General features: G+C 40.1%; 3 protein-coding genes and 1 long non-coding RNA gene across 8 annotated transcripts; 1 reads left to right on the top strand and 3 right to left on the bottom strand.

Annotated features, from left to right (window-relative positions):
• The first annotated feature begins 399 nt into the window (after positions 1–399).
• Positions 400–17217, top strand: mcmdc2 (minichromosome maintenance domain containing 2). Its single transcript, XM_080793966.1, has 15 exons — positions 400–521; positions 1339–1469; positions 1571–1630; positions 1810–1990; positions 2585–2707; positions 2821–2922; positions 3722–3850; positions 4127–4364; positions 4741–4946; positions 5117–5283; positions 5900–6079; positions 6208–6350; positions 7265–7374; positions 7797–7966; positions 17079–17217. The coding sequence occupies exons 1-14, from the start codon at positions 425–427 to the stop codon at positions 7961–7963; spliced, it is 2034 nt and encodes a 677-aa protein (XP_080650092.1). The 5' UTR covers positions 400–424; the 3' UTR covers positions 7964–7966; positions 17079–17217.
• LOC308336100 lies at positions 9152–14444 on the bottom strand. 3 transcript variants are annotated; one of them, XR_013966112.1, is made up of 11 exons: positions 14315–14444; positions 13218–13250; positions 12519–12587; positions 12198–12256; positions 11855–11925; positions 11571–11641; positions 11088–11150; positions 10811–10863; positions 10557–10607; positions 10206–10288; positions 9152–9334 (listed from the first exon to the last, which is right to left on the bottom strand). It is a non-coding gene; the product is annotated as an uncharacterized lncRNA (long non-coding RNA). The 3 variants fall into 3 exon arrangements; XR_013966113.1 differs by having other exon boundaries at positions 11074–11150; XR_013966111.1 differs by lacking the exon at positions 11855–11925 and having other exon boundaries at positions 11074–11150.
• Positions 16371–17451, bottom strand: tcf24 (transcription factor 24; the record flags this gene model as incomplete). The annotated part of the gene is made up of 2 exons (XM_080793314.1): positions 16371–16484; positions 17011–17451. The coding sequence occupies 2 exons, from the start codon at positions 17449–17451 to the stop codon at positions 16371–16373; spliced, it is 555 nt and encodes a 184-aa protein (XP_080649440.1).
• A 2124-nt stretch (positions 17452–19575) lies between these two features.
• On the bottom strand, positions 19576–26921 carry ppp1r42 (protein phosphatase 1, regulatory subunit 42). Of its 3 annotated transcripts, none has more exons than XM_080793193.1 (9): positions 26803–26921; positions 25614–25820; positions 25339–25505; positions 24998–25136; positions 23439–23555; positions 21578–21695; positions 21189–21308; positions 20579–20720; positions 19576–19931 (listed from the first exon to the last, which is right to left on the bottom strand). In XM_080793193.1, the coding sequence occupies exons 2-9, from the start codon at positions 25743–25745 to the stop codon at positions 19850–19852; spliced, it is 1017 nt and encodes a 338-aa protein (XP_080649319.1). In that variant the 5' UTR covers positions 25746–25820; positions 26803–26921; the 3' UTR covers positions 19576–19849. The 3 variants fall into 3 exon arrangements, with proteins under 3 accessions (XP_080649319.1, XP_080649318.1, XP_080649317.1); XM_080793192.1 differs by having other exon boundaries at positions 21174–21308; XM_080793191.1 differs by having other exon boundaries at positions 20579–20780; positions 21174–21308.
• Positions 26922–27954: the final 1033 nt, after the last annotated feature.

The following is a 27954-nucleotide window of genomic DNA, read 5'->3' on the forward strand; positions in this document are numbered from 1 at the left end:
AGCTTAGACTCAAATATACTAAGGTCTGGAGTGAGAGACCACTGAATAAACACTATTATTACTATCAGAAATTCTGAATATAGTAATTTAACCCTTTACTTTAACAAAAACGTATTCAACAAAATAACATCAGTTAATACCCTACAGTTTAAAATAATGACATGGAAATAATGGACTAATAATGATAACACAAGTTACACAAAACGCTCGAGGAATGGTCACCGTGGCAACGGGTAAAAGCGCGAGCTTTTCATGACGTAGCCTAGATAGATTACCCTGGCTAATCAGCCGTTGGCAAAAAGAAAAGTGTGATATCACATTAGTCTGTCTTATTAGCCAGGCTATAGATAGATATCCATTAAGCTAGTTTCTAGCTAGCCTGTTCTCTTGACCGTTTAGTGAGTTTAAATTAGATGGAAGGAAAATGGGCGATATTTTATCCTTAAAAGAATCCGTATTGTTCTATTTAGATAGGAGTGGTGGCCTTCTCAAACTTGCTGAAGACTGCACGCCATTCAACGGTAAGGCCGCTGCCTGTGATGTGTATGTATAGGCTACGGAAGTAAAACTAATTTAGCTCTTCGGTCAAACAAACCCCCCCCACCACTGGGGGTCCCTGGACCCCACTTTGAGAAGAACTGTTCTAGAGTCTGTCATCATTTGACCCCCCTCCCTAACTAAGTATTGGACAGTATTAAGATGTTGATATTACTTTTGTATTAATCTTTAGGGCCCCAAATCACACCTTAGAAGTCTATTTCAACACAAAGTGTTTTTTTGACATGGTCATATTTTGATGGCAGTATTAAACTGGCTGTCATAATTTCACCCCCTCCCTATCTAAGTATTGGACAGTATTAAGATGTTGATATTACTTTTGTATTTATCTTATAAGGCCCCAGCTATCCTTCAAGTGTTTGTTTTTTTTGTCAAATAGGTTTTTATTGAGAACAGATTATAAATTGTTACACAAACATTATGATATGATTTACATTTGGTGATAAGGACAAAAAAGAGAAAGGAAACCCTCAACCCTCCCACCCATACTGCTCAGTGACATCGCATACACATGTCCTTCAAGTGTTTTTTGACTGGGGGGGGGGGGGGGTCATATTTTGTAATTGCCTGTCATAATTTCACCCCCCTCCCTATCTAAGTATTGGACAGTATTAAGATGTTGATATTACTTTTGTATTCATCTCATAAGGCCCCAGCTGTCCTTAAAGTGTTTTTTGGTCATATTTTGTTTTTCATTTTTCAATGTCTCAGTCTAGAAACTAGAAAGAGTAGACAGTCATTTCTGCAACGTTCACAGACACCACTTCTTGCCTTGTCTAGACCCCCAGCAGAATGAAGCTGTGTATAGGTTCTGCATCAGTGTCAATCCCTCTGATGTGATAGAGTTGGATCCCATCCTGGGTGACTGCATCCTCCATGAGCCCCTCAAAGCAACCACTCTGTTTCAGTCTGTGAGTCAGTTCGGGAGTCAGTTCACCTGGTTACCACCCAAATTCTATTTGATGTCCAAGTCTTCAGTAAGCGTTTCCTTTTTTTGTATACTCTGTTTCAGGTTTGTTTCCTTTCAATAAAGACACTTAACCTGATTGAAAGAATACACACAGAAAGTCAGGTATGGGTGATATTAAAATGCGCATGACCTTCTGGTCAACGACTAAGTCATACATTACATAATGTATTAATTATCACAAGTACAGACAGCATATGGCTGCAGTGCATGTGTAAGCTACTGTAGTTTCACACATCTTATATCATGTCCTTGTTCATTCTGAGGTTAATATAATCCTGAAGCTGACACACCTGCCGCCATTTCCTGAATACACTCTGGACCTGTGTGCCTTCCCTGGTGGCTACGGCCCCATGATGAGGCCGGTTGCCATGGAGGGCCTGGTCATTGCCATGACTAGGATCACAAAGTACACCCAAGGGGCCAGGTTCCTCTGCACTGATGATGACTGCCCCTGCTCAACGGGTACTTACTTACCCCTTTCTAGGACCAGGAAGTATACTACACAGATTTATTTTTCTTAAGTATAGGTAGCAATGCCACAATGTGGAAATACTCTGTTGCAAGTAAAACGTCTACATTCAAAAGTATAATAGATAAAAGCACTGCAATCTCTCAAAATGTGTCAAACTTATTCCAAAATAGACAATCTACAAGCTCACATTGGCAGTTTTTAATTAATATTAAATGTACAAAGTATCTTGTCATTAAAGCTTTCAAATAATTGTAGTATCAAATATGGAAATACTCGGGTAAAGTAAATTGACCTAAAACCTTTGCTTAATTAAGTCCAGTACTTGGTTCCTTTCCACCACTGGTCTGGGAGTGATTAACATTACCCTGACAGACATTGTTCTCCACCAGGGCAGCTCTGTAATGTGCTCTACAAGCCATAGCTATGGAAACAAACTAGAGCTAATCTGAATGTTTAATCACATTTAATACTCTGATGCCAGTGTTTTATGTAATTTGCAAGCCCATAATAATTACACAGGAAATATGTATTTAAAAACTCAGTTGTTTGTAGGTGATTGTGTTGCACGGATTTGCTTCGTTTAGGGTTCCATCACGTCCGAATCCATGCCCCGGGGGCCACTGAGTCAGCAACAGTGAGGAATGACTTCAGCTGTCTCATTTGCAGTTCTCCTCTAAAAGAGGACGTCAAGTTCAGAGTGCTGGGAGGTGAGAGTGAGGTAGCCCAACTCAATTACTGTGCGCTTTATTGTTTGAATGAGTTGTGTGTTTATATTTTTGTGTGCATGTTCTTCCCTATGTACCACATGTGCATATAACAGACAAACAGCTGGTGGAATTGATCCATGTAAAAGCATTGGATAGCCTGAGTGTCTGGCCACAAAACTCACTCAGGTACCAATCTGTCACGCTGTTTTTAAGAGGTAAGAGTAACGGTACACCACGTTATTTATTACATATGTGTAACACTTGATGGCACATTTGCACTGTAATGTACATCATTATTCATGTATCAAATACATACATAGTCCTCTTCACTGCTTGAGTTATACTATTAAAGACACTGTTACAAATTCTTGCATAGGTAAATATTTTATTTGAGAAATCTGGAAAGATTTGAGTATAATGATTATGTATAATAAGGTTGTAGTAGTAGATTCACTAGCTTGTATTGACAGACAATCAGATGACTTGAGGTTTTTCCATTCAATTCAGAATCAATCTTTATTGTCACAACATATTACAAGTAAGGTGGGTGAAAAACTTGGTTGTGCAGGCTAACGTTCTAAATGTGCCTAATTTTGGAACACAAACCTAGTAGGGGAGAGTTCAAATGAATAGATCTTTTAGTAGCCTACCACACGTTGTGCCCCTTGGTGAGATATTAGGTGTTCCTGTCCCCTCTAATAACATGGTCCAGCCATTAGTCTGGAGAGACCAGCCAATCTCTGTACCGGAATTAGCATATAGTGTTGACCTAGTCGCACGAAGGAATTCAATACACAGGGCTCCCGTTACTAAACATATATGTTAATAAGTGCAAGGAACACTCATTAGCTGGCTGCACGGTTCTCACATAGTGGAATCTTTGTTCTGAAGGCCTCTCTCTGTGTTTCTCTTGGCAGTGGTGTGTAGGTGGCATGCATGTTTCTTCAATAATCAGCAGACGGGTACAGAACAACCCCCTTGAGTGCTATTGCTTTGTTTCCCCTTTTCATACAGATGAACTCTGTAACTCCATGAGAATCGGACGTATCTACAGGGTGCTGGGCATTCCTGCACATGTGCACCAGTGGCCCAACATTATCTGGAGTGTAGAGGCCAATAGTGTCCAACCGTTGGAGCCAGTGTGTAAGGACTTAATTTACTATTCATATAGTTGAGTGTGATGGCTCTCTGTGAATATGGTAAATTCAACTCGCAGTAAAACCTTGCTCCTAATCTAACTGAAATACCAGTTGCTGTTCAGGAATGCTGTGATTAATTGAGAAACTTCAGAATATACCTCTGACACCACATGTATTCCAATTCATCATAACACTTCACAAGCTAGAACTTTCTACACGCAGCATCATTAATTATAGTACTACTTAAACATCCGCCATTTTTCTTCGCCACTGCCAACAGACCCACATAAGGTCAGTGACAACTTCCAGGCTCTGTTGAAGGCAACAGCCTGTTCTCCGTGGAGGTTCTCCGCTGTGGTGGCCAACTCATTTGGGTCGTCAGTTGTCCCGCCAGGCCTGTACAATACACTGAAGCTGAGCCTGCTGCTCAGCTTAGTTCAGAGCAGAGCAGATGCAACAGACATATTTCACAGCCTGGACCTTCTTGCCCTGACCACTGACACTCTCATAATAGACAGGTAAAGTCAAACACAAGACAGTACATTTAGCATATACTGGACATGCAAATCCATTTCAAAATCCACTTTATTACCCTGTATTGATCAACTAAATTTTGTGTGTGTGTGTGTGTGTGTGTGTGTGTGTGTGTGTGTGTGTGTGTGTGTGTGTGTGTGTGTGTGTGTGTGTGTGTGTGTGTGTGTGTGTGTGTGTGTGTGTGTGTGTGTGTGTGTGTGTGTGTGTGTGTGTGTGTGTGTGTGTGTGTGTGTGTGTGTGTGTGTGTGTGTGTGTGTGTGTGTGTGTGTGTGTGTGTGTGTGTGTGTGTGTGTGTGTGTGTGTGTGTGCGTGCGTGCGTGCGTGTGTGTGTCTGTGTCTGTGTCTGTGTCTGTGTCTCAGACTGATGGCACACGCCCTGGACCTTGCAGGGCGTGGTGTCAGGCATCAGCCCTCGGGGGAGATGTTTGCCTCTCTTTCCCGGGACAAACATGGAGCAGGCACTGCCAACATCCATGCAGGCTCTGCCCTGCTGGCCACCGGAGGAATCTGTATGCTGGGAGACCTGGGCTGCTACCGACGGGACAAAATGGATGCTGTTCAGTCAGGTGGTGAAGACAGCTTCATTGATATTACTTTATTACGACGTACCACAGTAGTGTGCATTACAAGCACTAATATCGATAGGTACAGCATTATTGTGCTGGAATATTGTATTCATTCGATTTGGAGCTGATTGATGTGCCATTGATGTTCCATCTCTTATCTACTCTTTCAGTCCTTGAGAGTCGCACAGTGTCTGTGTTCATCCCAGGGAAGAAGTATGGTGAAGATGCTGACCAGCAGCTCTCCTTCCCAGTCCAGTGCAGCTTCTGGGCACTGGCAGATACTATGGATGCCTCCCGGCGATCTGGCAGAACAGAATGTATCCTGCTGGGAACAGCGGTCAGTCCATGACACAGCACATCATGACATTGCACCTCTGAGGCTCACTGCAAAATGTGTTGTTCAGGTTGAACCTCAGCAGCTATACAAATGGAGACAAACTTAAAGTGAATTGTAGGGTCTCACAATGTCAGTGGAATGGCGATTGCTTGGGACATTTTGTCACATGAGTTCAAGAAATGTGAAACCTCAACCGGCCAGAAATTTGTTTGCAGGAAAAAGGGCTAAATCAGGAAGTTGAGACAATCTACTTTCCCTGGAGGAAATGGTTAATTGGTCTCTCTCATAACACAAATTACCTCCCAGCAGAGCCCTGTAGAACTTACAAAGACCCAATGCACAGAGGACAATAAACTGTGTTACCATAGCAATAATAAATACAGTAGTTTCAGAACACATACATTTTCCTCATTCAAAGCTAGGTGCCATAGTTCTGCTCCAAGAGAGCTGTCGTTCTCGTTAGGTCATCTCAGGCTGCCTTTTGTCTCAAAGTAGGATGGACTCAGTTCTTTCTATATACAGGGCAGGTTTAACACTTGTAAAAACAACATTTTTAGGAATGGTCTCAGAATCTGCATGTGAAACATAGTGGTCCTCGGATGCTTTGCATGTGCAGGAAATGGGCCCAGTTCCAGCTCCACTGGCAGAAGCCTTTGGCTTGGTGATCCAATGTCGGGATGTCAGGGGAGAACAGGCCTTGCTTGCCCAGACTTTCCACACCCTCAGACAGGCAGTCCAGCCAGGAGAGCCCCTTTACTCGTCCTGCACGATGTACACCACACAAGACTACCGGGAGGTGAACAAAATCAAATATATACGTTTTAATGACTACATTTTCACTTTTACTACAGTACACACTCTTTTACCAGTACCACTATCTATGCATCCGACCTCATATTTGCCATCTTAAATTCTGTCTTCAAGTTGCTGGCCCATGCACAGGCATTGCAGGTGGAACTCAGTCATGGAGCAGCAAAGATGATCCATGGATACTACATGGCCAGTCGTAGGATCCGATCAGACCAATGTAAAGGGGTCAAGGTGTCAGTGGCGTCTATCAAATTGCTGTAAGGGCTTTTCATTATTTACGGCTTTTCCTTGACTTATTTTGATCTGAATTGTTCAAATTTACCTGCTGCATTTCAGGACAGTATTGATGTAATATTATCCACCACAAGGTGGAGCACTGTCCTTACTGTTATGCCTTAATATGCAGGTCTTACCCTCTGAAGACTTATTTATTTTTCATAGTTAGGATAACTGTTTAGAAAACTCTGTGTTGTGTTGAAAAATTATGAGAAAAGAAATCTATGAAAATAAACCAATTTTCAGCTGAGGGTGTACAACAAAATGTTACCCATTTAAAAAATAACGAATGTGCTCCTTACTGGTACTCACAGTAATGGTAGGCTGAATCATATCTATCATATTGTGAGATAAAGCATTCTATGGTCCAGAAAACGATACTGTATAATCTGTCAAAAAGGATCCTTCCCAAATCAGATACTAAATATGTAGGCACGGTTGAGGAGGATAGATTATGTAGTTTGTGTGATATAAAGAAATGAAATGTTTATTGCCCATTCTATCAATCAGACTTTTTTATAATTGGACCCAAATTATGAATGTGTGTGGTTGGATGACGCAGAGAAACTGAAATATCTTTCAAAATGACATTTTGCCTTATCTCTTGAAAATGCCTGGTCAATGAGGGCCATCTTATTTGTTTTCATTTTGTTCACATACTGTACATATGTTCATTTGTTGTGTATGGAGTATGGACACAAGACGTAATATGAACAGGAAGGATTGTAATGTCAGTTTTCTATTTATTTTTTGTTAAATGTGTCAATCCCATATGGGATGGGCCAAAGTGGCATGACACAAATACAAATTGAATTCATTCATTCATTTTTAATTACATTAATGCTGTACTTGTATTTTGTACCATTCACTCATTATACAAAAACAATTGTCCCAGGATCTCTCTGGCTGAGGCCCACTGTAAACTATGTCTAAGAAGAACCGTGCTGGAGGAAGACGCAGTTGTTGCTGTGCTCCTTTGTGAAAACTCCATCACCCTCCGACATGGTACATTTGATGTTTTTCTATATATATAAGTAGTCATCAATGGCCTCACATTTGTCCTGTTATTGTTGCATCATAATTCAACTCTGGTCTGAACTGTAATAAATTGCATTTCTGTAGATTTTACATACAGCAGTGATGTAAATGTTTTCAATGTAATGTGTCCCGGGATCCAGGGGTGGTCTTTTAGATGGGTCCCAGGGACATTATGAGCCCTACTTCAACGTTAAGAGTACAGTATAGCATCGCAGGAACCCAGAGGGTGACATGATTGTGTCCCTTCTTAATTTAGTGAGTCTAAGGATGCAGACTATTTGCATCACTGGTACAGTATAGATACACCTTTTCAGTTTTCACTTAACAAATATGCTCATGTAGGCCAATAACTGACCAATATGTCTGGGGATGGCCGCTTCTTCCTACAGGGACCTCAGCTCTCGTTATCCCACCTGACGCAGTGTTTCCCTTTGACCTGTGTGAGCCCGACTCGTTGCTCAGGCGAGACGTGACCTTAGAGCAACTCCACCAGAACATCCTCCACTTCATCTACGCCTACGCACCCGGGGCAGAAACATACATCACAGAGGAGTAATGGGTAGGTACAGTAGCTGATCAGCCACTAGACAACACAAATCAACTTATTGCTCATCATTAAATTCATTACGTTTTTCGCCACAACTTCAGAAATATGAATGTCCTTTGTTTGGTCCTCTGGGTACGTACGTAGTTTAAAATAATGCAACAATCTGTATACCCTCTACCTTCATATATGGCAAATCCAAGTGTTCCCAGAGAAAGCCAGACAAGACAAATCATATTTGATGCATTTATTGTGCTGAATAAACATAATACAAGATTTATAGTACTTTTCTAGGTAATCAAAGTTGCTTCCCAGGACAAAATAAACTTTAGGAAAAACATGACAACTCACTTTCCATCATCTAAATCACAAGCCATATACCATAGGGTAAAGTGCAACAAATTTTCCAGGTCAGAGGAACTTAATCACAAGCCAGATTGGATGCATTTGATTAATGGTGATGTGGTCATTTGTGGAAAAGAGCTTACCGTAACCACATTCATCTGGCAGAAAAACCACACTTCCTCTGTAGTGCACCCAGCTGTGGACTGCTGTGCTGTAAAGACTGCTGTATTCAGATAGCTGGTGGAGAAATACACTTGGCAATATGCTGATCACGACATTTTTAGTCTGACCAATCAACTGCCAAGACTGTTGCAAAATGTAGAAAAAGGATAGTGTAGTATACGATTCTTCTTTTATTGGAACACAGCCGGTTTCAATGTAAATTGTATTTGTTGGCAGTCTTGAGGAACATGAAACAACAATTTTACAGCTTGTAACTTGTATGAGTGACTTGAAGTCAGTGAATGACCTTGCGAAAGTTTCTGAACACCCTCGAAACAGATGACAATTTTGCTTCAATTACCAATGAATTGAGAAACCTGTGCAAAGGGCCACTCACTATGGTTTTAAAAATCATTCCAAGCCAAGTGGATAACAGTACTTTACACCATCTATATATTTTTTTAAACATACAAGTGAACAGTGTTCAGTGTGAATGTCCCTTAAAGCTCAAATTAATGTCAAGAAAAGCGTGGTTACCGTGTTTGACACGAGATAAAAATGTCAACCAAGACATTGAAGATGTGTATCATTACAAGTATAGCTAGAAACCACCACCAGGTTTTATACTTGAACAATGATGTGACAAAGTAGTTTCTGAAGCAATGATGCAAAAATATCAAAAGACGAGAAGACTCAAATTAACTGACACATTTATTTTTGCACCAACAGTGCAGAAACACTGAAAGCCAACTGAAAAAGTCACCAGGAGAACATGTTAGCTTTGCCCAAGTGGCAACGAATAACGCGGGGCACCGGACGGGCCAACTGCTGCCCGCCTTGGTTTAGGCAGGGGTAGTCCCCTCCCGGAAGCCATTCCTAGGAAAACAGAGGAAAGAAAATACATTTTGATACAGTGGAACAGCTAATTTTTTACTTTTAATATTTAAAGTAGTGGTTCCTAAATATAGTTTTCTATCCTGAAGTCCAGCTAATCCCCAATGTGACAACTTGAATTATAAGAACAATAAATAAAATAAATTAAAGTATGGTTCATAACTAGAGGCTCATCCTACATTGGTTCACAAGGCATGTCAGTGTCAAATAACAATTGTCACAGCAGTAGTCCAGTCAATCTAAGCTAAAAGAGCCTGAACAAAAGAAACAGCTAAAGTAAAACACTCATTGGGCTAAATTAGGCCCAAATGTGGCTGACGTCATCACATTTGGGCAAGTGGCTATGGCAGTTTATCATTAAAAAAAAAACGATTACTTTTGCAATTTCCTTTGGGTCACATCTTTAGATTGACTACAGGACAAGTGGGATGCCACTGAGAAAACCTAACCTCCCACGGGGAAGCACACCTAAACCTAACCTTAACCCATGTCTAACCAATGACAAGTATAAACTAAGTATGCACCCCATTACGGTTAGATACAATGCATCCGTTTACAACACTGTTGTTGAGAGGCAGTCATGGTATACACAATATAAATTGAATAAGCAAATATCTACTTAGTGCCTCATTGCTGCAAAGTCGTGTCTCAGTAAATAGATTTATTATCACTGAAGAATCAGACAGATTCAGACATTTATATTTGGTAGCATCATTGACAAGACAATTGACAGCAATTACAAGTCGCATAGTGTTGGGCAACTAAACTAATGCCACCTAATCTAGTTGTTACGGACATGTCAAACAATACAAGCTCTTCCACTGCAATGGCATCAACTAAGTACAGTACAAACCTGAATCTGCGATAGACAACCTTCAGGTGTCTAAGGGCCAGTGCCGGTGGTGTTCATCCTCTTGGCCTTAGCACTCCAGTTGTCTGCAAGTCCAAAATACATTTAAATTACATCTCTGATCCTCACATTTCAAAGAATATGTAAATATTAGCAGGCTGTTAGTGTGCTTAAACATTAGGTAGGCCATTACAGGCATGAGCTCAAAAATAACCAACCTAAATAAGACGCAACATACATAGTCTTATTTAGGGTGGTTATTTTATTCTGCAGTTGATTAGTCACTCTAAAAACAAAAACAGCCACATATTTCAGCCTATTTGATGGGTGATGCACAATATATGAAACGCTCACCTCGGACCCACCACAGTAGACTGAGGCCTACATCTTCAGCAATGACGAGAGCTGGAAGAAAAAAATACATCCCTTTAGATTGGAATTGACGGTGCTTTTTACGATAATCCCAAATAGTTTTTATAGTACTTATTCAGTTAATCACAGTCTCACCACCCTAATGTCTGACGGGTAAACGGCAAATGTGAACTCATCATTATATGATCTGCAACCAGTAACGGAACATAATTTGTTTGTGTTACCAAGCTACTCACATCAGTCCCACCACAGTAGACGGAGGCCTACATCTTCAGCAATGACATGAGAGCTGGAAGAAAGAAATACAGCCCTTTAGATTAGAATTTACTGTGCTTTTTTTACGATATCCTAAATAGTTTTCATAGTACTTATTCAGTTAATCACAGTCTCACCACCCTATTGTCTGACGGGTAAACGGCAAATGTGAACTCATCACTATTGCACAAGCAGCACCAACAGATTATCAAAAAGAACAGACATTGATACTTAAAGAGCTTACCTCAATATTTGTACTAGTAGTTGTACAGCTCACATACATTCTCCTGGCACTTTCAGTCTTCAGTGAGGCCATGAAATCTGAGGAAAACATTGATACAATAAGTTGTAAAGAGTCATTTTACCATACTGGACTGGTAGAATGTTTCAAAAATAAATTTAGCAATATTTTCTCTGGTTTAGGGCCTAGGCCATACCTAATTTCTTTGTAAATGCTCTGGTATCAATGGAAACAAGTAATTTCCCCTTGGGGATCACTACACATTAAAAAGAGGAAGGAACCTATAATCCTTTTACAAAATTGTCGAAGGTTATCAATTTACACTTGAACCTAGACGTTTTGGGAAGCTGGTTCTACAATGCTGGCAATTCAGTTAGTCACAGTGTCACCACCCTTTAGTCTGATGGGTAAACGGCAAAGTTTGTAAAACTCATCATTATTGCACAAGCAGCACCAAAATATTAAGAAAAAGTACAGAAATTGATACTTAAAGAGATTACCTCAATATTTGTAGTTGTACAGCTCACATACATTCTCCTGGCACGTTCAGTCTTCAGTGAGGCCATGAAATCTGAGGAAAACATTGATACAAGCCGTTGTAAAGAGTCATGAACCTAGACGTTTTGGGAAGCTGGTTCTACAATGCTGGCAATTCAGTTAGTCACAGTGTCACCACCCTTTAGTCTGATGGGTAAACGGCAAAGTTTGTAAAACTCATCATTATTGCACAAGCAGCACCAAAATATTAAGAAAAAGTACAGAAATTGATACTTAAAGAGATTACCTCAATATTTGTAGTTGTACAGCTCACATACATTCTCCTGGCACGTTCAGTCTTCAGTGAGGCCATGAAATCTGAGGAAAACATTGATACAAGCCGTTGTAAAGAGTCATTTGACCATACTGGACTGGTAGAATGAAGCTTTCAAAAATAATTTTAGCAATATTTTCTCTGGTTTAGGGCCTAGGCCATAGGGCAAACTTTTTTTTTTCTTTTTTAATGCACTGGTATTCAGTTAGTAAGTCTCATCATTCTTTTGTCAGATGAGTACAAATTAGCATCACTATTCCAGCAGCATAAGTGACCAGACAGTACAGAAGCTACTTTCCAGAGATCAGATACTCACCTTATGCTCAATTTAGCGTACAACTTAAGGCCAATATCTGCCACCTGCCGGAATGGCATCTGAAAAGAATTGCAAGTTCAACTCATTAATGTTAACCTACACTGTCAAAGGGCATCAATTTACACTAGAGCAAAATGTTGCTTTTTTTGGAAAGTAGTTTCTACATAATTTAATTATGCTGGAGTTATTCAGTTAGTCAGTCTCACCATGCTTTTGTCTGATGGGTAAACGGCATTGTTGTGACTCATCACTATACCAGCTACAGAAGTAACTGACCAGTAGTAGAGTACAGAGGCTACCTTACAGACATCAGATCCTTACCTTTCTCTGACCATCCTGTACATGACTTTAGCCCAATATCTGACACCAGCAGGAATGGAGGTATGAGATCTGAAAATAATTAAGTTAAAATCAAATTAACTTTGTTGAACTATAGCAGCAGTAGCTCAGCAGGTAGAGCAGCCAACTGGGAATCATGGCCCAGGTTCCAACCTTGGCACCTACAGACTTTGTGTCGTCTAGTTAAATATCCCTGAGCAAGACCTCCAACTGCTCCCCTGTGCACTCACTCCAAGCAAGCCGGGTCAATGGAAACAAGTAATTTCCCCTTGGGGATCACTACACATTAAAAAGAGGAAGGAACCTATAATCCTTTTACAGAATTGTCGAAGGTTATCAATTTACACTTGAACCTAGACGTTTTGGGAAGCTGGTTCTACAATGCTGGCAATTCAGTTAGTCACAGTGTCACCACCCTTTAGTCTGATGGGTAAACGGCAAAGTTTGTAAACTCATCATTATTCCAGCAGTAAGAACATTTCACTCAGATCACATTAATTAATAAAAAGGCACTCAGTAAAGACAGATCTACAGCTATTATCTTGGCAGTAGCAAAAGCACAAGGTCTGACTCTGAACACTCTAAGCCTAATTCAGAGCTCTAACCTAGCTGATTGTGCCCAAAACAATTCTATATTGTTACACTGCATCTCACACACTATAAAAATATATTCAATCTTACCATATTAGGAAGATTCCAGTCAACCATCCTCACCTGTACACAAAAGAACAAAGTCAACATACACACAATTTACATACTAGGTCTAAAATTTTCATTAATTAACCAGTTAGACTCTCTAAGCTTATGTCATACTGACCAGACTAGAGTATGTGATTGTCACCCAGCCCAGAGTATGCTATTGATTTTAGCTTTCATGAATAAGGTGTACTGACAGAGCAGCCAATATGCTGTTTAGGGCCCATGACTGATCACTTGAAGGTCATGAGGGCATAATGCAACACAGCTTGAGAGCAAGACTGAGGATGGGTTCAACAGCAGGTCACAACCTCTGCCATGACCTTTACTCCTTCAAGGGGCCAGAGAAGTGTTTTACTCCATAAAATAATTGATGCGACAATTCCCTGACCACCATATCTCCTGCTGACCCTTTGGTAATGGTCGAAGGCTAACCCATGAATGGACAGTAAGAACATGATTTTTTTTTAAGTCTGACTGAAAGCATGATTTATTGCAATACAGAGGAGACCACGGTCTGAAATGAATCGATTCAATAATCCACAAGTTGTTTTCAGATTGATTACGTTTTTGCATCTACAATGCTGGCAATTCAGTTAGTCACAGTGTCACCACCCTTTAGTCTGATGGGTAAACGGCAAAGTTTGTAAACTCATCATTATTCCAGCAGTAAGAACATTTCACTCAGATATATATATGGCTGCATAAATGTATTAGAGAAACTGTCTGGGTATCTGGGGTAATAAGACAAATCAAGACATTCTTGTTCAAATGCAATCATCTGAAGTGCAGCAACAATTTAAGATTTCCAACAACTTAAGATTTCTAAGACAAACATCACATTCGTATAGTAGGTCATGAATCATGATGATTTAACTATTTGGAAACAAATAATTTATACTCCATCGCACGAGGGTGCATCCATAAACGAGGCTTGTTGCTTCCACGTGGCCATGCAATCCGCCAGGCTAACGTTAGCAGCTAGCTACACCCTGCTAACTAGCAAGAATCTTGTTTAAAACCGCAACAGACAGACAGCAATGGTGCGATCATTACAAATAGTCATTTCACCATTAGGTTACCTTAGGTTCTGTGGGAAACGAACATTCTTTGTTCGAAGAAGCGTTGTTGGAGGAAGAACACACGCACAGCCGCCTTCCTCCATGATGAGAGAGCAAGAAAGGAAAGAATGTGCTCAGTCCTACGGCTGAGTCACGCTCGTTTTGTCTTCCTCATGCGCAGTGGGGCTGCGATTTATACTCCACAGTACGGAGGTGTCGCTGTCGCTCACCGAAAATAACTGATGCGAGATTGCGAGTCCATGATGTAATTGATTCTTGATTGATTGATTGATTTATTAACAGTTTGCAGAATTACAGTACATTTTGATGTACAACTCAAGCCTACCATAAAGCATTACACTTGTTTACAATAGGGCCCACAATTTTCAATGTGCGAGTCACTCACGCTGTAAACGTCTGGGTTTCCGAGGCTATACTCACGCTGCGCCTTGCTTTAAGTTTTAACAGCAGTCACAGACACACGCAAACACACATACTGGGCGCGTTCACAAATAGCGCGCTGAGCGCACTGTGCAATGCAAACTAATAGGCGAGTGCGCTGCGCTCCGGTGCGGTGTTTCCGAAAGCGCTTACGGTGTATGTCTGTGTCGTGTGTCTCTGACACACACACACACACGCACACACACAGTAAACACACGCACGCGCGCGCGCGCGCACACACACACACACACACACACACACACACACACACACACACACACACACACACGCACACACACACTTTATCGCTTAGTGTAGTATAGCTACACTTTTTGGAACACAAACTGCGGTTTGTTGAAATGTATTCTCATAGTAAAGGATAGCTTTTTCATGATGAATTAATTAATGGTTCTGCATTATTTGCTGTTTGTTTAAATTAGAACAGCCTTTAGACCTATCTCTTTCTTGATACATTTGTATCAAATTATAAAAATGTTGTATTTATTTGCTTCAAGCACATGCCTGGTGATAGTGATTCTGTATTTAATTGATATCTTCACAATTGTATAGGCTAATAAAACATAGGCCACAGCTGAACATGTATAGGCCTATAGAACAATGTGATTTCAATAATCTAGAGACTGTCAGGTGCATGTGTGGGTCGTTTTGTATTTAAGTTGAATTTTGGGTGAGTGACAATGACAAAATAGAATTTCAACAGAATCACTTGCAGTGACATTTGATTAATATGACTTCACAGTTCCACCAGTGTGAACTTCACAATGGTGGAAGCTACCTTAAAAAATACAAAATAATGGCCTATAGGCCTATAGAATTTCTTCTTTTGAATGGCCCTCAATAATTTAACCGTCATGATCAAAGCATTAGACAGAAAATGGAAAAATACATAAAGAATGAATAGTTACTTAACTTTAACTATGTGAGTGTGACATGATGTACGTGAGTTTTTGTGTCGACCCTTCCCTTTGTTGCTTTAGTTAGGCCTAAGCCTTTTACGTTGTTATTTCAGAATGTTTTGCTTTCATTGATAAAAAAACCTAAAGTCTATACTCAGAAAGATTTTTTAGACCTGATATATAATCTCCCTTGATTAGGAGACCTTACTTGTTTTATTTAAGTCATTTATTCACAAACACATACAGCCATGCATGCATGTAAAAAATAAGAAAGAGGGGGGGCTCCATTGTTGACTCTCTGACAGACCACTTCACATGACAGATGTTAAGTTATTCACACATGCATTTAGTGCAAATGTTTTAACTGAAAGTGCACACCTCAAGCATGACGGGTTCATTACCCCATGGAATTTCTACAAATAGAATAGACCTATAGGCCTACCTGGGACATGTATAGAACTGCACAGTGCAGAGTAACAAAAAAAGAATTTGACAAAATAACTATAACATCAAGTAGCCATTTTCACACATACAATTCACTCAATATATTAATTTACAATGGCACCTGCATGATGCATGGATTTGTGGAAGTCAAATCAGTTAATTGTATAAAATCATTCAACAAAGCATATACAGCCTAATATGTCCGATCATGCTGTCTGAATCAATAAACAGCATGAAAATTCATGCAAATCTTGAATCACTTCATCCAGGTGTTTTTATTTATGTGATGTAGACGGTGACGGGCCTTGGTTCTCTGACCCAGACCGATTCGAACTGTGTAGGAACTGTCCTGTCGCTCCAACGTACAGTCTGGATCGCATAGGCCATTTCTGTAAAGAAAAATAAAGTTATTATAGGCTATTCTATCTATTCACCTCTATGCTATCTGGGGTCTAATTTAAACATAATGCTATCCTACTGATGTTGCTATTATACACTTACAACAACTTACAGCAATTGCACAAGGCCATATAAGTAGCCTAATGAATTACCTGTTATGACAAATGTTAATTGTCATAATTGGCCTAATTACAAAACAATTATTAAAGTAATATCCCAGATAACAATGTTTTATTTATTTAAAATCACAGTTCACACATTTTGTTGTAGTTTATTTTAAGATAATTTTAGGGAATGTGATATTGTGTTGTGACAATAAAACTAACCAGACATAGGCCTATACTGTATGTTTTGGCCATTGATTGAATACTTAGTTAACAGTTTGCAAATACGGTTTATAACACAAAAAGCCCTATAGGCCTTGTTTCTATTGTGGTCCTGTGAAGATGATGATTGTTGTTGTTGTTGTTATTGTTATTATTATTATTGTTGTTGTTGTTGTTAGCATCTACTCACCTTTACTGGGTGCAGGTAACCATCACCTTTCAGCGAATGTAACGCCTCTGTTTGTTTTGTGCTTTCAGCCTCGTCCATGTTTTCCTCTTGCAGTGTTCGTGTCAAATGAGCAATGTACGTGGTGGCCAATATCAACACATCGAGTTTGGACAGCTTGGTGTCCGGTGGAACCGATGGCAAAGTCCTTTGTAACTCCAGGAACGCGTGTCTCAGCGTCTGCACCCTGCTCCTCTCCCGCGCTGCGTTAGCTGCAGCCGGCCGTCCGACTCCTCTCCCACCGGCAAGCCCCCCGCCGGCCTGGAGCACCCTGGGCCGCTGCTCCTCCTGACCACGACTGTCCGGACTGGGACTGGAGCTGGGACTGGATGTGGGGCTGTCATCCATGACTGTCACGGGGCCATTATTACCACTGTCCATCCGGATCGCCTGTCTTCCAACCATTCGGGAAACACTAGAAACCTATAGGAAACACAGTGAGTGATGTGTGTTTTAATCTGGTATGCATTAGCTTATTATTTTATTCAGCATTTTTAAGACACTGTGTTGTCAAGTTTAAAACTAATATAGCTAAATGACCAATGTGACCTGTTTTACTAATTTAATGGCAATGCTGTTCTTCTGTTATAGCCTATATAACAACTCAACTCATATTGTAAATAGAAACGGACAGTTTTCTTAATGTAACTATATAGTCCAATTTTGTTAAACTCTTGCATGGAATAGAAGATGCACTCCTTTTTGAAAAGGTTTATTTTAGACAGCTTTTGAAAAGTTGCGCGCTAATAAGCCAATTGAGCCTATAGCCACACACTGAACCGTATATATCCTTTCACGAACGTTCCGCATATTTCAGTTTGACAAATCACAAAAAGACTAAATGTTGTTGTTATAGTCTATATGATTTACTTCTTGCTGTAGGCTATAGGTATAGAATAGCACCACAAATGATATGTCAACTTGGCATATTGATGGAGTTGTAAATATATTTCCCCACTCCCCAGGCATTGCATAGGCTAATCTGTCTGCAACATGCTATAAATATATCCCGAACATATCCCGAACTTGAACTGCGCTGTGTGCCTTGCCATTTTGCCTACCTCTGGAGTACTTCAAAAGTGCCGTATTGAGAAACGACATCAAGGCAATCCAAACTCCAAAGACAACTTCGGTATAGGCTGTAGATTTTGCCTCCGCTCCGCAATGTAGAACAGTCTCTGCCATGCAGGTCCTCCAAATAATCTTTATAAAGAGGCGCGTCTGTCGAGAGAAGGTGCGCAGACGTCCCTGTCTGTCCGCGCATGGGGCTCGCCTCACCTGTGTGCGTCAAAGTCTCAGGAGTCCTTAATTTATGGGACACACAAAGGGGCAGACAAGCCCTTCACTCCTCCAGAGTAATTAATCACAAACCCCTTGCAGTGGAAGGGAGTGCGCGTTCCCCTTTCCTTACTTATAGCCTATGTCTGTCTGAGGGGACTGGGGAGCAGAGAGACTCGTTTTCAACACCAGAGGCAGGACTTTTTCCCCTTTATTTCTGATGTGGTATAGGCTAGCCACTCCTTGGTTACGAACCTGAGTACCTGACCCGATATTCTTTATAAGCACATCAAAAAGTAGCAAAGGGAAGACATTTTGTCAAAGTAATGCTGCTATAAAGTAACAAAAGTCTTCGAACCATGCATGCAGATTTATGAAAATGCTACTTGCAACAGACCATATAAAGACAAGCTGACATGTGTAAGTTGATATGCAAAACATTGACTAATTGCAATGGTGTCTTGAATTGCAAGCTCATTGGAACAGCTAATAAATAAACTTGAACACTGCAATCAACAGGCAGCCAGGCAGGCATTGAGGAAATTCTTGCAAGACTCATAAATTAATCACTCTGATTTCTAGGGCTCCAAACGGAGATGTCGGCAAATTAATGAAAGGAATTATTCATAACATGTAGTATATCCTTGGACTGTTCTTAATAAACATTGTTTTTGTAAGGATGAAGTAACAGTATTGCTTGGGGCCACTCATTATGAGGCGAAGCAAAGAAGGTTAAGTAAGCTTGGTTCCCTAATTACCCCACATCTTTCAGGGGTTACACACCCACGTGGCTCTTAAAACCCCCTTTCAAACATGGTCACAGTGACAATAAATACTTTGGGGCATTCCTACAGATACCGTCTACAAGATAAGCCTGAGTAATCCGTCACACTAATACTGTGAAGGAAAAACGTAATTTTATTTAAAGTGAATTATCAAAATTAACCTACTGTATAGTGACAGACCTATATACATGGCATAATTAAATTAAGAAATGCATGCAGGAAACAAGGTAAAGTAGAAATTTGACTAAGATGTCTGATTGGAGAGTAGGCCTACAATAATTTTTATTTACTGTGGTAGGACTGGAATGTGAAAAGGGAGATGGAAATCTAAAATGTTTTAATATGAATTGAGTTGTTAAAAAAACTAACTAAACAATATGCACAGACAATAAAATAGGGAAAAGGAAAACATTTTATTTCACTAAGTAACAGAAACCATATACTGTACACATCTTGTAACATAAAAAGCTGAAAATGTTCCTCTTCAAATAGCTTGTGCCAACTAAATAATTCAATGTAATTCTGTTTAAATGCAATTCCTACATTATACATATTGTATATATACGCGATAAAGCAGCATTGAGAGTGTCTATATTGTGTACTTTTCAATTCAATGTGTGGATGTGCTGATGTAGAGTGGCAGCATTGGTGGTGGAGGCAAGGGGGCAGTTGTGAAGTATCACAGGTCTCTATGCGTGTCATGTGTGTACGTGTTAACAGGAGTATAGCGTGTCTATATCTCAAGGAGTAACATGTCTGTGGATGCGAGGTGAGTCCGCCATGTTGTTGAGCTGTCTCATAGGGAGCTTTACATTCGGTGCTCTGCAAGATCAGAAACAGAAAAAATCATTTATGAACAATAAGCATTAGATCAGATTATCAGAAACGTCAACAAAATAACTGCCCCCCCCTCCCCCCCCGCCTTGGACAGTGCAACCTAACATTGGACAGTGCAACCTAACAGATATTGCATTTGGTATTTAACAAAGCGTGAGAGCATTGAATTATGACGTAATATTGTTATAAACCGTGGAGCTAGAGCTGGGGAAATAATATCTAAACAACCAAATTAATTGATAAAGAGCAAGCTATTGTCAAAGAAGAGAAAAAAATATATAACAAGAATTAGAAAGGAAACACTTCCAAGTTCCAAGTAAAACACATTTAATTAGTAAAAGAAAAAGTACAATATATAGTACACATTAGAATGTACTATATATTCTAATATGTACATAGTACATATTCTAATGTGCCTATTGCCTTTGGATGAAAAAGTTACCAATTGTCTCATATTAAAATAAAATCTTTCACATGTAAAAATTTACCCTTTATGGGTCCAGAAATGGACCTTTATCGGCCAATTCTTACACTCAGTTACATTGCACGAGTACTGAGTCAATATCAAGCACTGAATTCAGTAACAGACTGACAGTCAGTAAAATAATGGAAGTGGTATAGAATATTGATACCTCCTTGCTTCACTGCCCAATTCTGGCGGTTCCGAATGGACTTTGACGCAGGTTCTGCGAGACTGTGTTGGTTTCCACTTGTGCAGCACGTTAGAGATGTAGTTGTACCCAGGATGTAGATTCTCAGCCATGTTAAAGTCAACTAGAATATAAACAAAGCAAAACAGACACGTGTGTTCACACACACTTTCACATACCCATGCTGCAGCAGTTACATACACACACACACTAAAACACAGAGTTTCAAACTATACAAACCCACCTAGCATGATGGCAGCAGGAAATATGGCAGAGACTAATGTGTTTGCAAATTAAATTGCTATGAGTATTTTTAACAAGTTGACACACAATTCAAATAACGCTTTCTTCTGGCGGTCTGCATATTTCAATGAAAAATTACGCCCGGTTACAGAGGTGTTGATATTGCCATAACATGGACATTTGTGTTAATACACTACGGGAGAATACTTTAATCTAATCGGGACAACACAAAAAAAACACACACATGAAGTGCAATAAAAATCAGAGAAATGGGAATGATGTCTTTCAAACAACTAACATCTAAAAAGTAATCAACTAAAAAGCAGCAGACTACCTGATAAAGGATTACCGATCAACTGCTGGTTCATGTTTCCTAGCTCCTTTGGTTTCTTCTTGGACTCTTTTGATGCTTTCCAGTTTATAAGGAATTGTCTGGACAAGTCATTAATTTGCTTTCCATCAAGATACTCTGTGAAAGTGTAAGAATTTGCACAACAGAAGAGGTGAGACGAAGAACCATCTATAAAGTCCATAATAATTATCCATATTGTATAAATTATAGATAAGGGGTCAGTACAGAATAGATAGGACTTTTCGGGGTGGGGTCTGCCTAATTCTGCAAATAAAATCACATAGTGTACAAACAATGGAAGGTTAAATATAGACTTATAATATAAAATGCAATACAGTGTAGGGTAAGAGTCCATTCAGTGGTACAGTGTTTGTACAATATCTCACCAAGTCTTTTGCACACAGTTACCATGCGGTCTCTGTACTTGTGTCTTTGACAGACGGGATTGCCACTCAGATCCATATGATGGAGCTCAGGCCAGTGGCTGCACACATCCTCTAACTCCTAAAAATACACCAAAAAGACTTAAATGAACGTTTGTGCCCACAAATAAATAATTCATTACTGACCATTACTATTGTTGGGGAGGGGTACTTTCTTTCTTAGAATGGGTTAGAATGTGTGCAGTCAGAGATGCAGAGATTATGAACGTACAGTACATCAGCAAAACAGTTTTCCTTTTAATATAAGACAATGGTCATATGAAATATAAAGGCTGATGGAAAAAGCATAAACAAGTCGTCAGTCTGTTTTAATAAACAGTGTCGCCGGTGTCGTGTAACTACAGCGTTTTCCCCGGGGCAGTGTGTGCTGGCTCCTCCAGCCAGTTGCCTGCAGTTGTATGTTTATCTAAAGGCCCATTAATCCAAGCCTGGAAATATGAATACTCTCTGGACACGCTCTGATTGTTCATTGCCTTCCTGTCTTGGCCAAAGCGCTTCCACTTTTCCAGCTCGCGCTGCAATCAGTTCATAGGGGACCCCTGAGTGCCGCGCGCTCCCAGGCTTTGATAAATGATCGTGTCAGGGCCGTCACTCAGAAGGGCGAAGGGCCTCACTGAAGAGCAGCCCAGCGCCAAATTGCCCCCCACGCGGAGGCGTGGAGAGCAGCATGGGTTGGATACGCACTGGGCTCTTTCGGCTCTCTGGGCTGGACTAATGATGAGCCAGTTATGAACCTGTATTTGACCAGTGCTTCGATTCCACTGTCCTCTCTGCCCTGCACAGGGCTAACGGCCTCCAAAGATACTCCCCATTTGTCACCCTGGCTGACTGCCTGTCATAATCTATTTTAAAAATCCATAATGTTTCCTCTGGATTCTGACCAAATTGTGCACAAGGAGGGATTGATCCTTTGGGGGGCTGTCTTTGCAGGATCAATAATGGCAGTCGGGTTGTATAAATTATAGGATATATCTGCTAAAGATGAGGTCCCTCTGACACGTGTACAGCAATTACCTGCACAAAGGCTCTCCGTAGAATACCACTGGTATTGTGTTAAGAGAGCAGTCTTAAATATGAATTGAATAATGGCGTGCCTACATTGTGCTGTCGTACTGTGACATGCTAGTAAGAATGAACGCAATGATTAAAGTCAGTAAAAACTAAGGCATCTAGATTTTCAGCTAATACATCCATTCAAGGGGCCATCAGAGGGGCCATCAGTCTCAAAACCCAACAGTAGGTAATTTTTCAAGGTCAACACAGTGAGTAGAAACCATATCTCTGCTTCAGATGAATCTCCCATAAAGTTCAGTGTTGGTGGTGTTGAGTATCAAATGCAGACTCAGAGGTGGAGAGGAAAAATCAGCCTCTTAAGGAAGGAGAGAAACTTGCGCTTGTTTAAAGCTGTCAGCGAGGAAGGTCTCAGGGGACTTGCCCGCTGATTTGTTGAATAATTCTGACCCTGTGCAAGGCTTGGAGACTGGGAACCTATGGCAGGATTTGCAGGATTTGGTTCTTTAGCACCCTATTCTCCATATCATTTCACACATCACTGCAGAGAGCCATGGAACTATGTTAATGTTAACCTGATCAGCTAATAAGAGTGTGTTGATTTTAATGTGCCGTGTCATGAATACTTGCTGTGAAGTGATACCGTTTCCTTTTTTGATTGCACAGCATGCACACAATTTCTACTTCTGCCATGCATGAAGAGACCAAAGAACTCTTGGAAGGACCTCTGATTTCACAGGAGTAGCATTTAGTAGTGTAAACAATATATAGATTTTATTTTTTCTTAATTTACCTCCACATCATGCAATTTATTGTCAGCAGCACAGAGTTGTTTTAGTTCCTTCAACACGACCAGGTCCCTGATGTCATCAATGCCATTGTTGTTGATATTCAGGACACAGAGGGAACTCTGCAAGAACAAACGTATATTTTGTTCAAAAATTAATACATTTTTAAGTGACAAAAAAAAGAAACGTATATTTCACCGACAGATAAAATCCAAGGCCTATCCTTTTGCCAGGCCACGATTGTAAATAAAAATATTTTCTAAAATCATTTTTGCCAAGTTAAATAAAGGTTAATGGTTAAAAATAAATAAATCAGGGCTATTCCCTCCAAAAAGGATGAAATTAGTGACATTGCCCAATATTATACTATTGGAAACAACACAAGCATCGAGGCACTATCGTTAACTTATTTTCAAACGTTTATCAGAGCATTTATATGAGAAAACACTTCTTAGCGGAGTATACCCTAACTAAACCTACGACGTACAGTATAGTATACTGTATGTGTGTTATATACTGTATATGGTCTTGTATTGTGTTCTTTGTGAGATAGGCTACCTTTTACTATGTCATCCCTTTTCATTCATCTGCATTAATAATCAACTTAGTACTGCATGTATATCATGTCAGAACCACGATGAAATACTCGGCTTGTTTCCAAATACGATTATAGATGCAGCTCCTGCTAGATATCTATTTTGGCTCCCAGTTCTGAAATGGCACATGTAGCCTACAGTATAGTATGCTGGAACCTTTTACATTTACACAGCAATTTCTTTAATTATCTAAATAAACAAGTAGCTGAGACTTTTTGGTGTGTTTACCCTCGGCCCGGGCAGTAAACTAAGTAACTGATTTGTCAGGGCAGAGCGAAAGAGACAGAGCTCTCTTTAATATCATCAAACCCAGCACAATACTGCTTTTACATGGCATCACTGACCTCTGAGTAATGTGAGATCCTTTACACTGGATGTGATAAGGCTCCATCCATATCATCACTGTCAGGCAGAAACATTAAAACCTTGTATTTCATAAATGAATTCCCAAATTTTGTACTTGTACTAAAATAGAGAAATAGACGATCTACAAGCTCATGGCACGCCATATCACAAAATGACCACCAAAAAAATTAAAAATACTTTTTGTAATGACATGGCCAATAATATACGTGTCAGGTTGAAAGAGGTCAAGTCTCTCTGTGGATTTGATAAATATTGAACCAATGAAAATCATTAATAAGTGATCGTGACTAAATAATAACTACATTGGCAACATGATTGATTCCTGTAATTAACATTTTGGACAGTGTTTCTGTCCGACAGCAAAGATACTGGAATTGCCACACAGCCTGAGCAGAGAAATGTTGATATCCCCTATATTTAAATATGACTATATTGAAAATGATCACATGCCATAATGAAAAAGAAAGTAATTGTAAATGATAAAAGTTTACAAAGTTATTTTGTGAGGGTGGATGGACCATGGGTTTTCATCATGTTTAAGGTTTCATGCTAACTCCATACTGGAAGTGGGTCAGATAAGAAAGTGTAAATGTGTGTCTCACAGCGAGGGAGAGGAGGCTTCTGGGGTCGAAGAGCAGCTTCTCCCCTGGAGACAGTTTCTGATTCTCCACATGAAGCTCCTTGAGTTCACTAAGCCGCTCCAAGCCCTCCACCACTGTAATGCTGTTTCCACCAAGATACCTGGCAGTGTATGTATGGCGCACACACACACACACACACACACACACACACACACACACACACACACACACACACACACACACACACACACACACACACTTTCTCATTTCATGTGATGACCACAGCAAAAGGGAACTGCACATGTTATCCCATATCTAACCAATGACTAGTCTAAACTAAGTATGCAACCCAATCTACTCACAGTTTGGAGAGTTTCTGTAGGTTGGAGAGGTTCTCTATGTGGGTGATGTTGTTGTTCTGCATGTACAGATGCGTGAGATTGGAGGCAAAGTCGAGATTGCAGATGCGTGTAATTTGATTGTCGTACAGGTAGAGGACTGTAAGGTTTCGGCACACAGAGAGGTCGTCCTGCAAAAGGACACAATAACACATTGCTTTGTGTGGTGAAGCACAAGGAATGGATGGGAATGAGCCACTGGTGTTTGCAGTGCAAAGATATCTTGACCAACTTCTTACAATGTCCTCAATGTTCTTGTTGGAGAAGTTGAGGTGTGTGAGACTCCTGAGGTGCTGTGAGAGGGAGTGGCTCATCTTCTTTCTGAAGTGGTTGCTAGATTTAGCAATCAGATCCAGGGTGAGACGCACCATGGCGGCTCGTCACACACGCTGCCTCGATAGAGGATGCTATTCACCGCCAACAGAGCGAGCAACGACTGGAGTCGTCTGTTGTTATGGAGAAAAATAGAGTGTGATTTTGTGATTTTGAACTCAAATAGGCCTACTACACACAAGGATTGAAACAAATGTTGCTGTCATGGAAATATTATTCAAACAGCCTCAAGAAATAGTCAGATTTTCTTCACTATAAAACATTTTTAATCACAAGAACGGGGAAAACGTGAGTCATGTACAGAAATTCAAAATGGATCTAGGCTGTCAGTCTGGAGTTATATAGGGGTAATTGATGGCCAAAACCGTTATGTTTGTCTAAGTAGATATAAGGGGCCAAAGGTTGGACGACCACTCAATTTGTGGTAATTAGAGCAGTCTATTCCCCAGACAGATGGAGCAGAACTTCCACCACCTTTTACTCATGGGATTTCTTTATTAGCTTGACATGACATTGAGATATCAAACAGGCATCTAATCCTTACTCTCAAAAACAGACAGGCTCCCATGTGTGTAGTGTGTGTGTGTGTGTGTGTGTGTGTGTGTGTGTGTGTGTGTGTGTGTGTGTGTGTGTGCGTGTGCATGGAAGATGGATAGAGAGAGAGAGAGAGAGAGAGAGAGAGAGAGAGAGAGAGAGAGAGAGAGAGAGAGAGAGAGAGAGAGAGAGAGAGAGAAAGACAGCAGGTCTTTGCTACACTTGATCTGAGGTCTTAAGGCCGAGGCCAGCTGACAAGAGGCTTGGATCAATAACGTTGGGTCCAGTCTCTGACCTCTAGCCCGGCAACACTTTATCATTGTCAAAGAGAGGATGACACCACTCACACTGGGCAAATACACACGTCATATATATAGTAAAATGCTATAGTAGGCCTACAATGCTACGAATACGGGATATTGTATTTATAAGTTTATTAATAGAAGATGATCGCTAATATTCGTAGCATCTTAAAATCTAGCTGTGTTAGCTAACTTAACTCTGAAACGATCGGCTCGCTTTCATCGCTATATTTAAAGGCATTTATACCGGTAAACTTACCTCTTCGAGTCGACGGGTTACTTAACTACTACTTTCCAAAATGGGATATTGTTAAAAACATGCCTGCAGTGCTGATAGTCAGAAGCCTTCAACTACACAAGTCTACACTTGACTGGATTGTTTGAAAGGGAGGGATCAAATGGTTACTATGGAGACCATGCGGCATTGAGTTAGCGAGGGACACTTTATCCGTTTTGGATCCGTACAAATTAAACGACTGATTTGACCAGGCAGTCAGTGAAATTGTGTTGAAATTTGTGTCGCCTATAGAATCTAAATGGAAGCAAAACATTTTGTTCTTCTTTTTTTGTCATATAGAGTTGCAACAGTATAGGCCTATTTAATAAAGTTGAGCATACTACTATAGCCTAAGCCTACTATCATTAAAAAATTATGATGGGAGCTCACATTGAGAGCGCTAGCATTAGACCTGTCTATTAAAGTCTAGTGGAAGATTTTTAGCATCTGGTAGATCTTCTCTAAATTGCTGTCATATCAATTCAATTCTATTTACATATTTACTTAAAATAAATATAGGTTGAACAGAAATTGATAGATGCTCAATTTCATTTAACTTGATCCTATAATCAATTATTTAGGAATAATTATTGGTGATGTTGTTGGATATTGCATCAAGTAGTGCTATGCTTAAGGGACTGAACAAACAAGAGACTGCAATGCAATATCATGGTCATGGATTTCAAAGCACACAAAATCAGCTGAATATTCCTGAGTAGCTCATTGTACTACTGGCTCTATGTGAAGCCTGTATCTGCAAAACCATAATAGTAAATAATATACCTGTAGGCTGGCCAGTTAAGAGAAGAGTCATTATATTTTAAGCATGAATAAATGTGTGCTTGTGAGCTGCCTCCATGACACAATTTCAGTACAGATAAGACTATTCACCCCTGTGTCAGGTTACTAAATGTAGAAAGGCCTGACCTGTCTCTGAAACTCAGTAAACTCTTGCAAATCTGAAGGGATGAAATCTGATACCATGTTTATCAGTTATTCTCACTACATGTTCAATGTTGTCTATAGTTTGCAGCCAGGGCCACATTGCTCTAAGTAACAATGCATATCATTTGTAGTAACATGCGAAGATCACAGCTCACTTCTACAAGTGACCCTTACTTGTAACATTATGTC

Source organism: Protomyctophum bolini, assembly GCF_963924005.1.
Source record: "Protomyctophum bolini genome assembly, chromosome: 21".
Taxonomy (NCBI): domain Eukaryota; kingdom Metazoa; phylum Chordata; class Actinopteri; order Myctophiformes; family Myctophidae; genus Protomyctophum; species Protomyctophum bolini.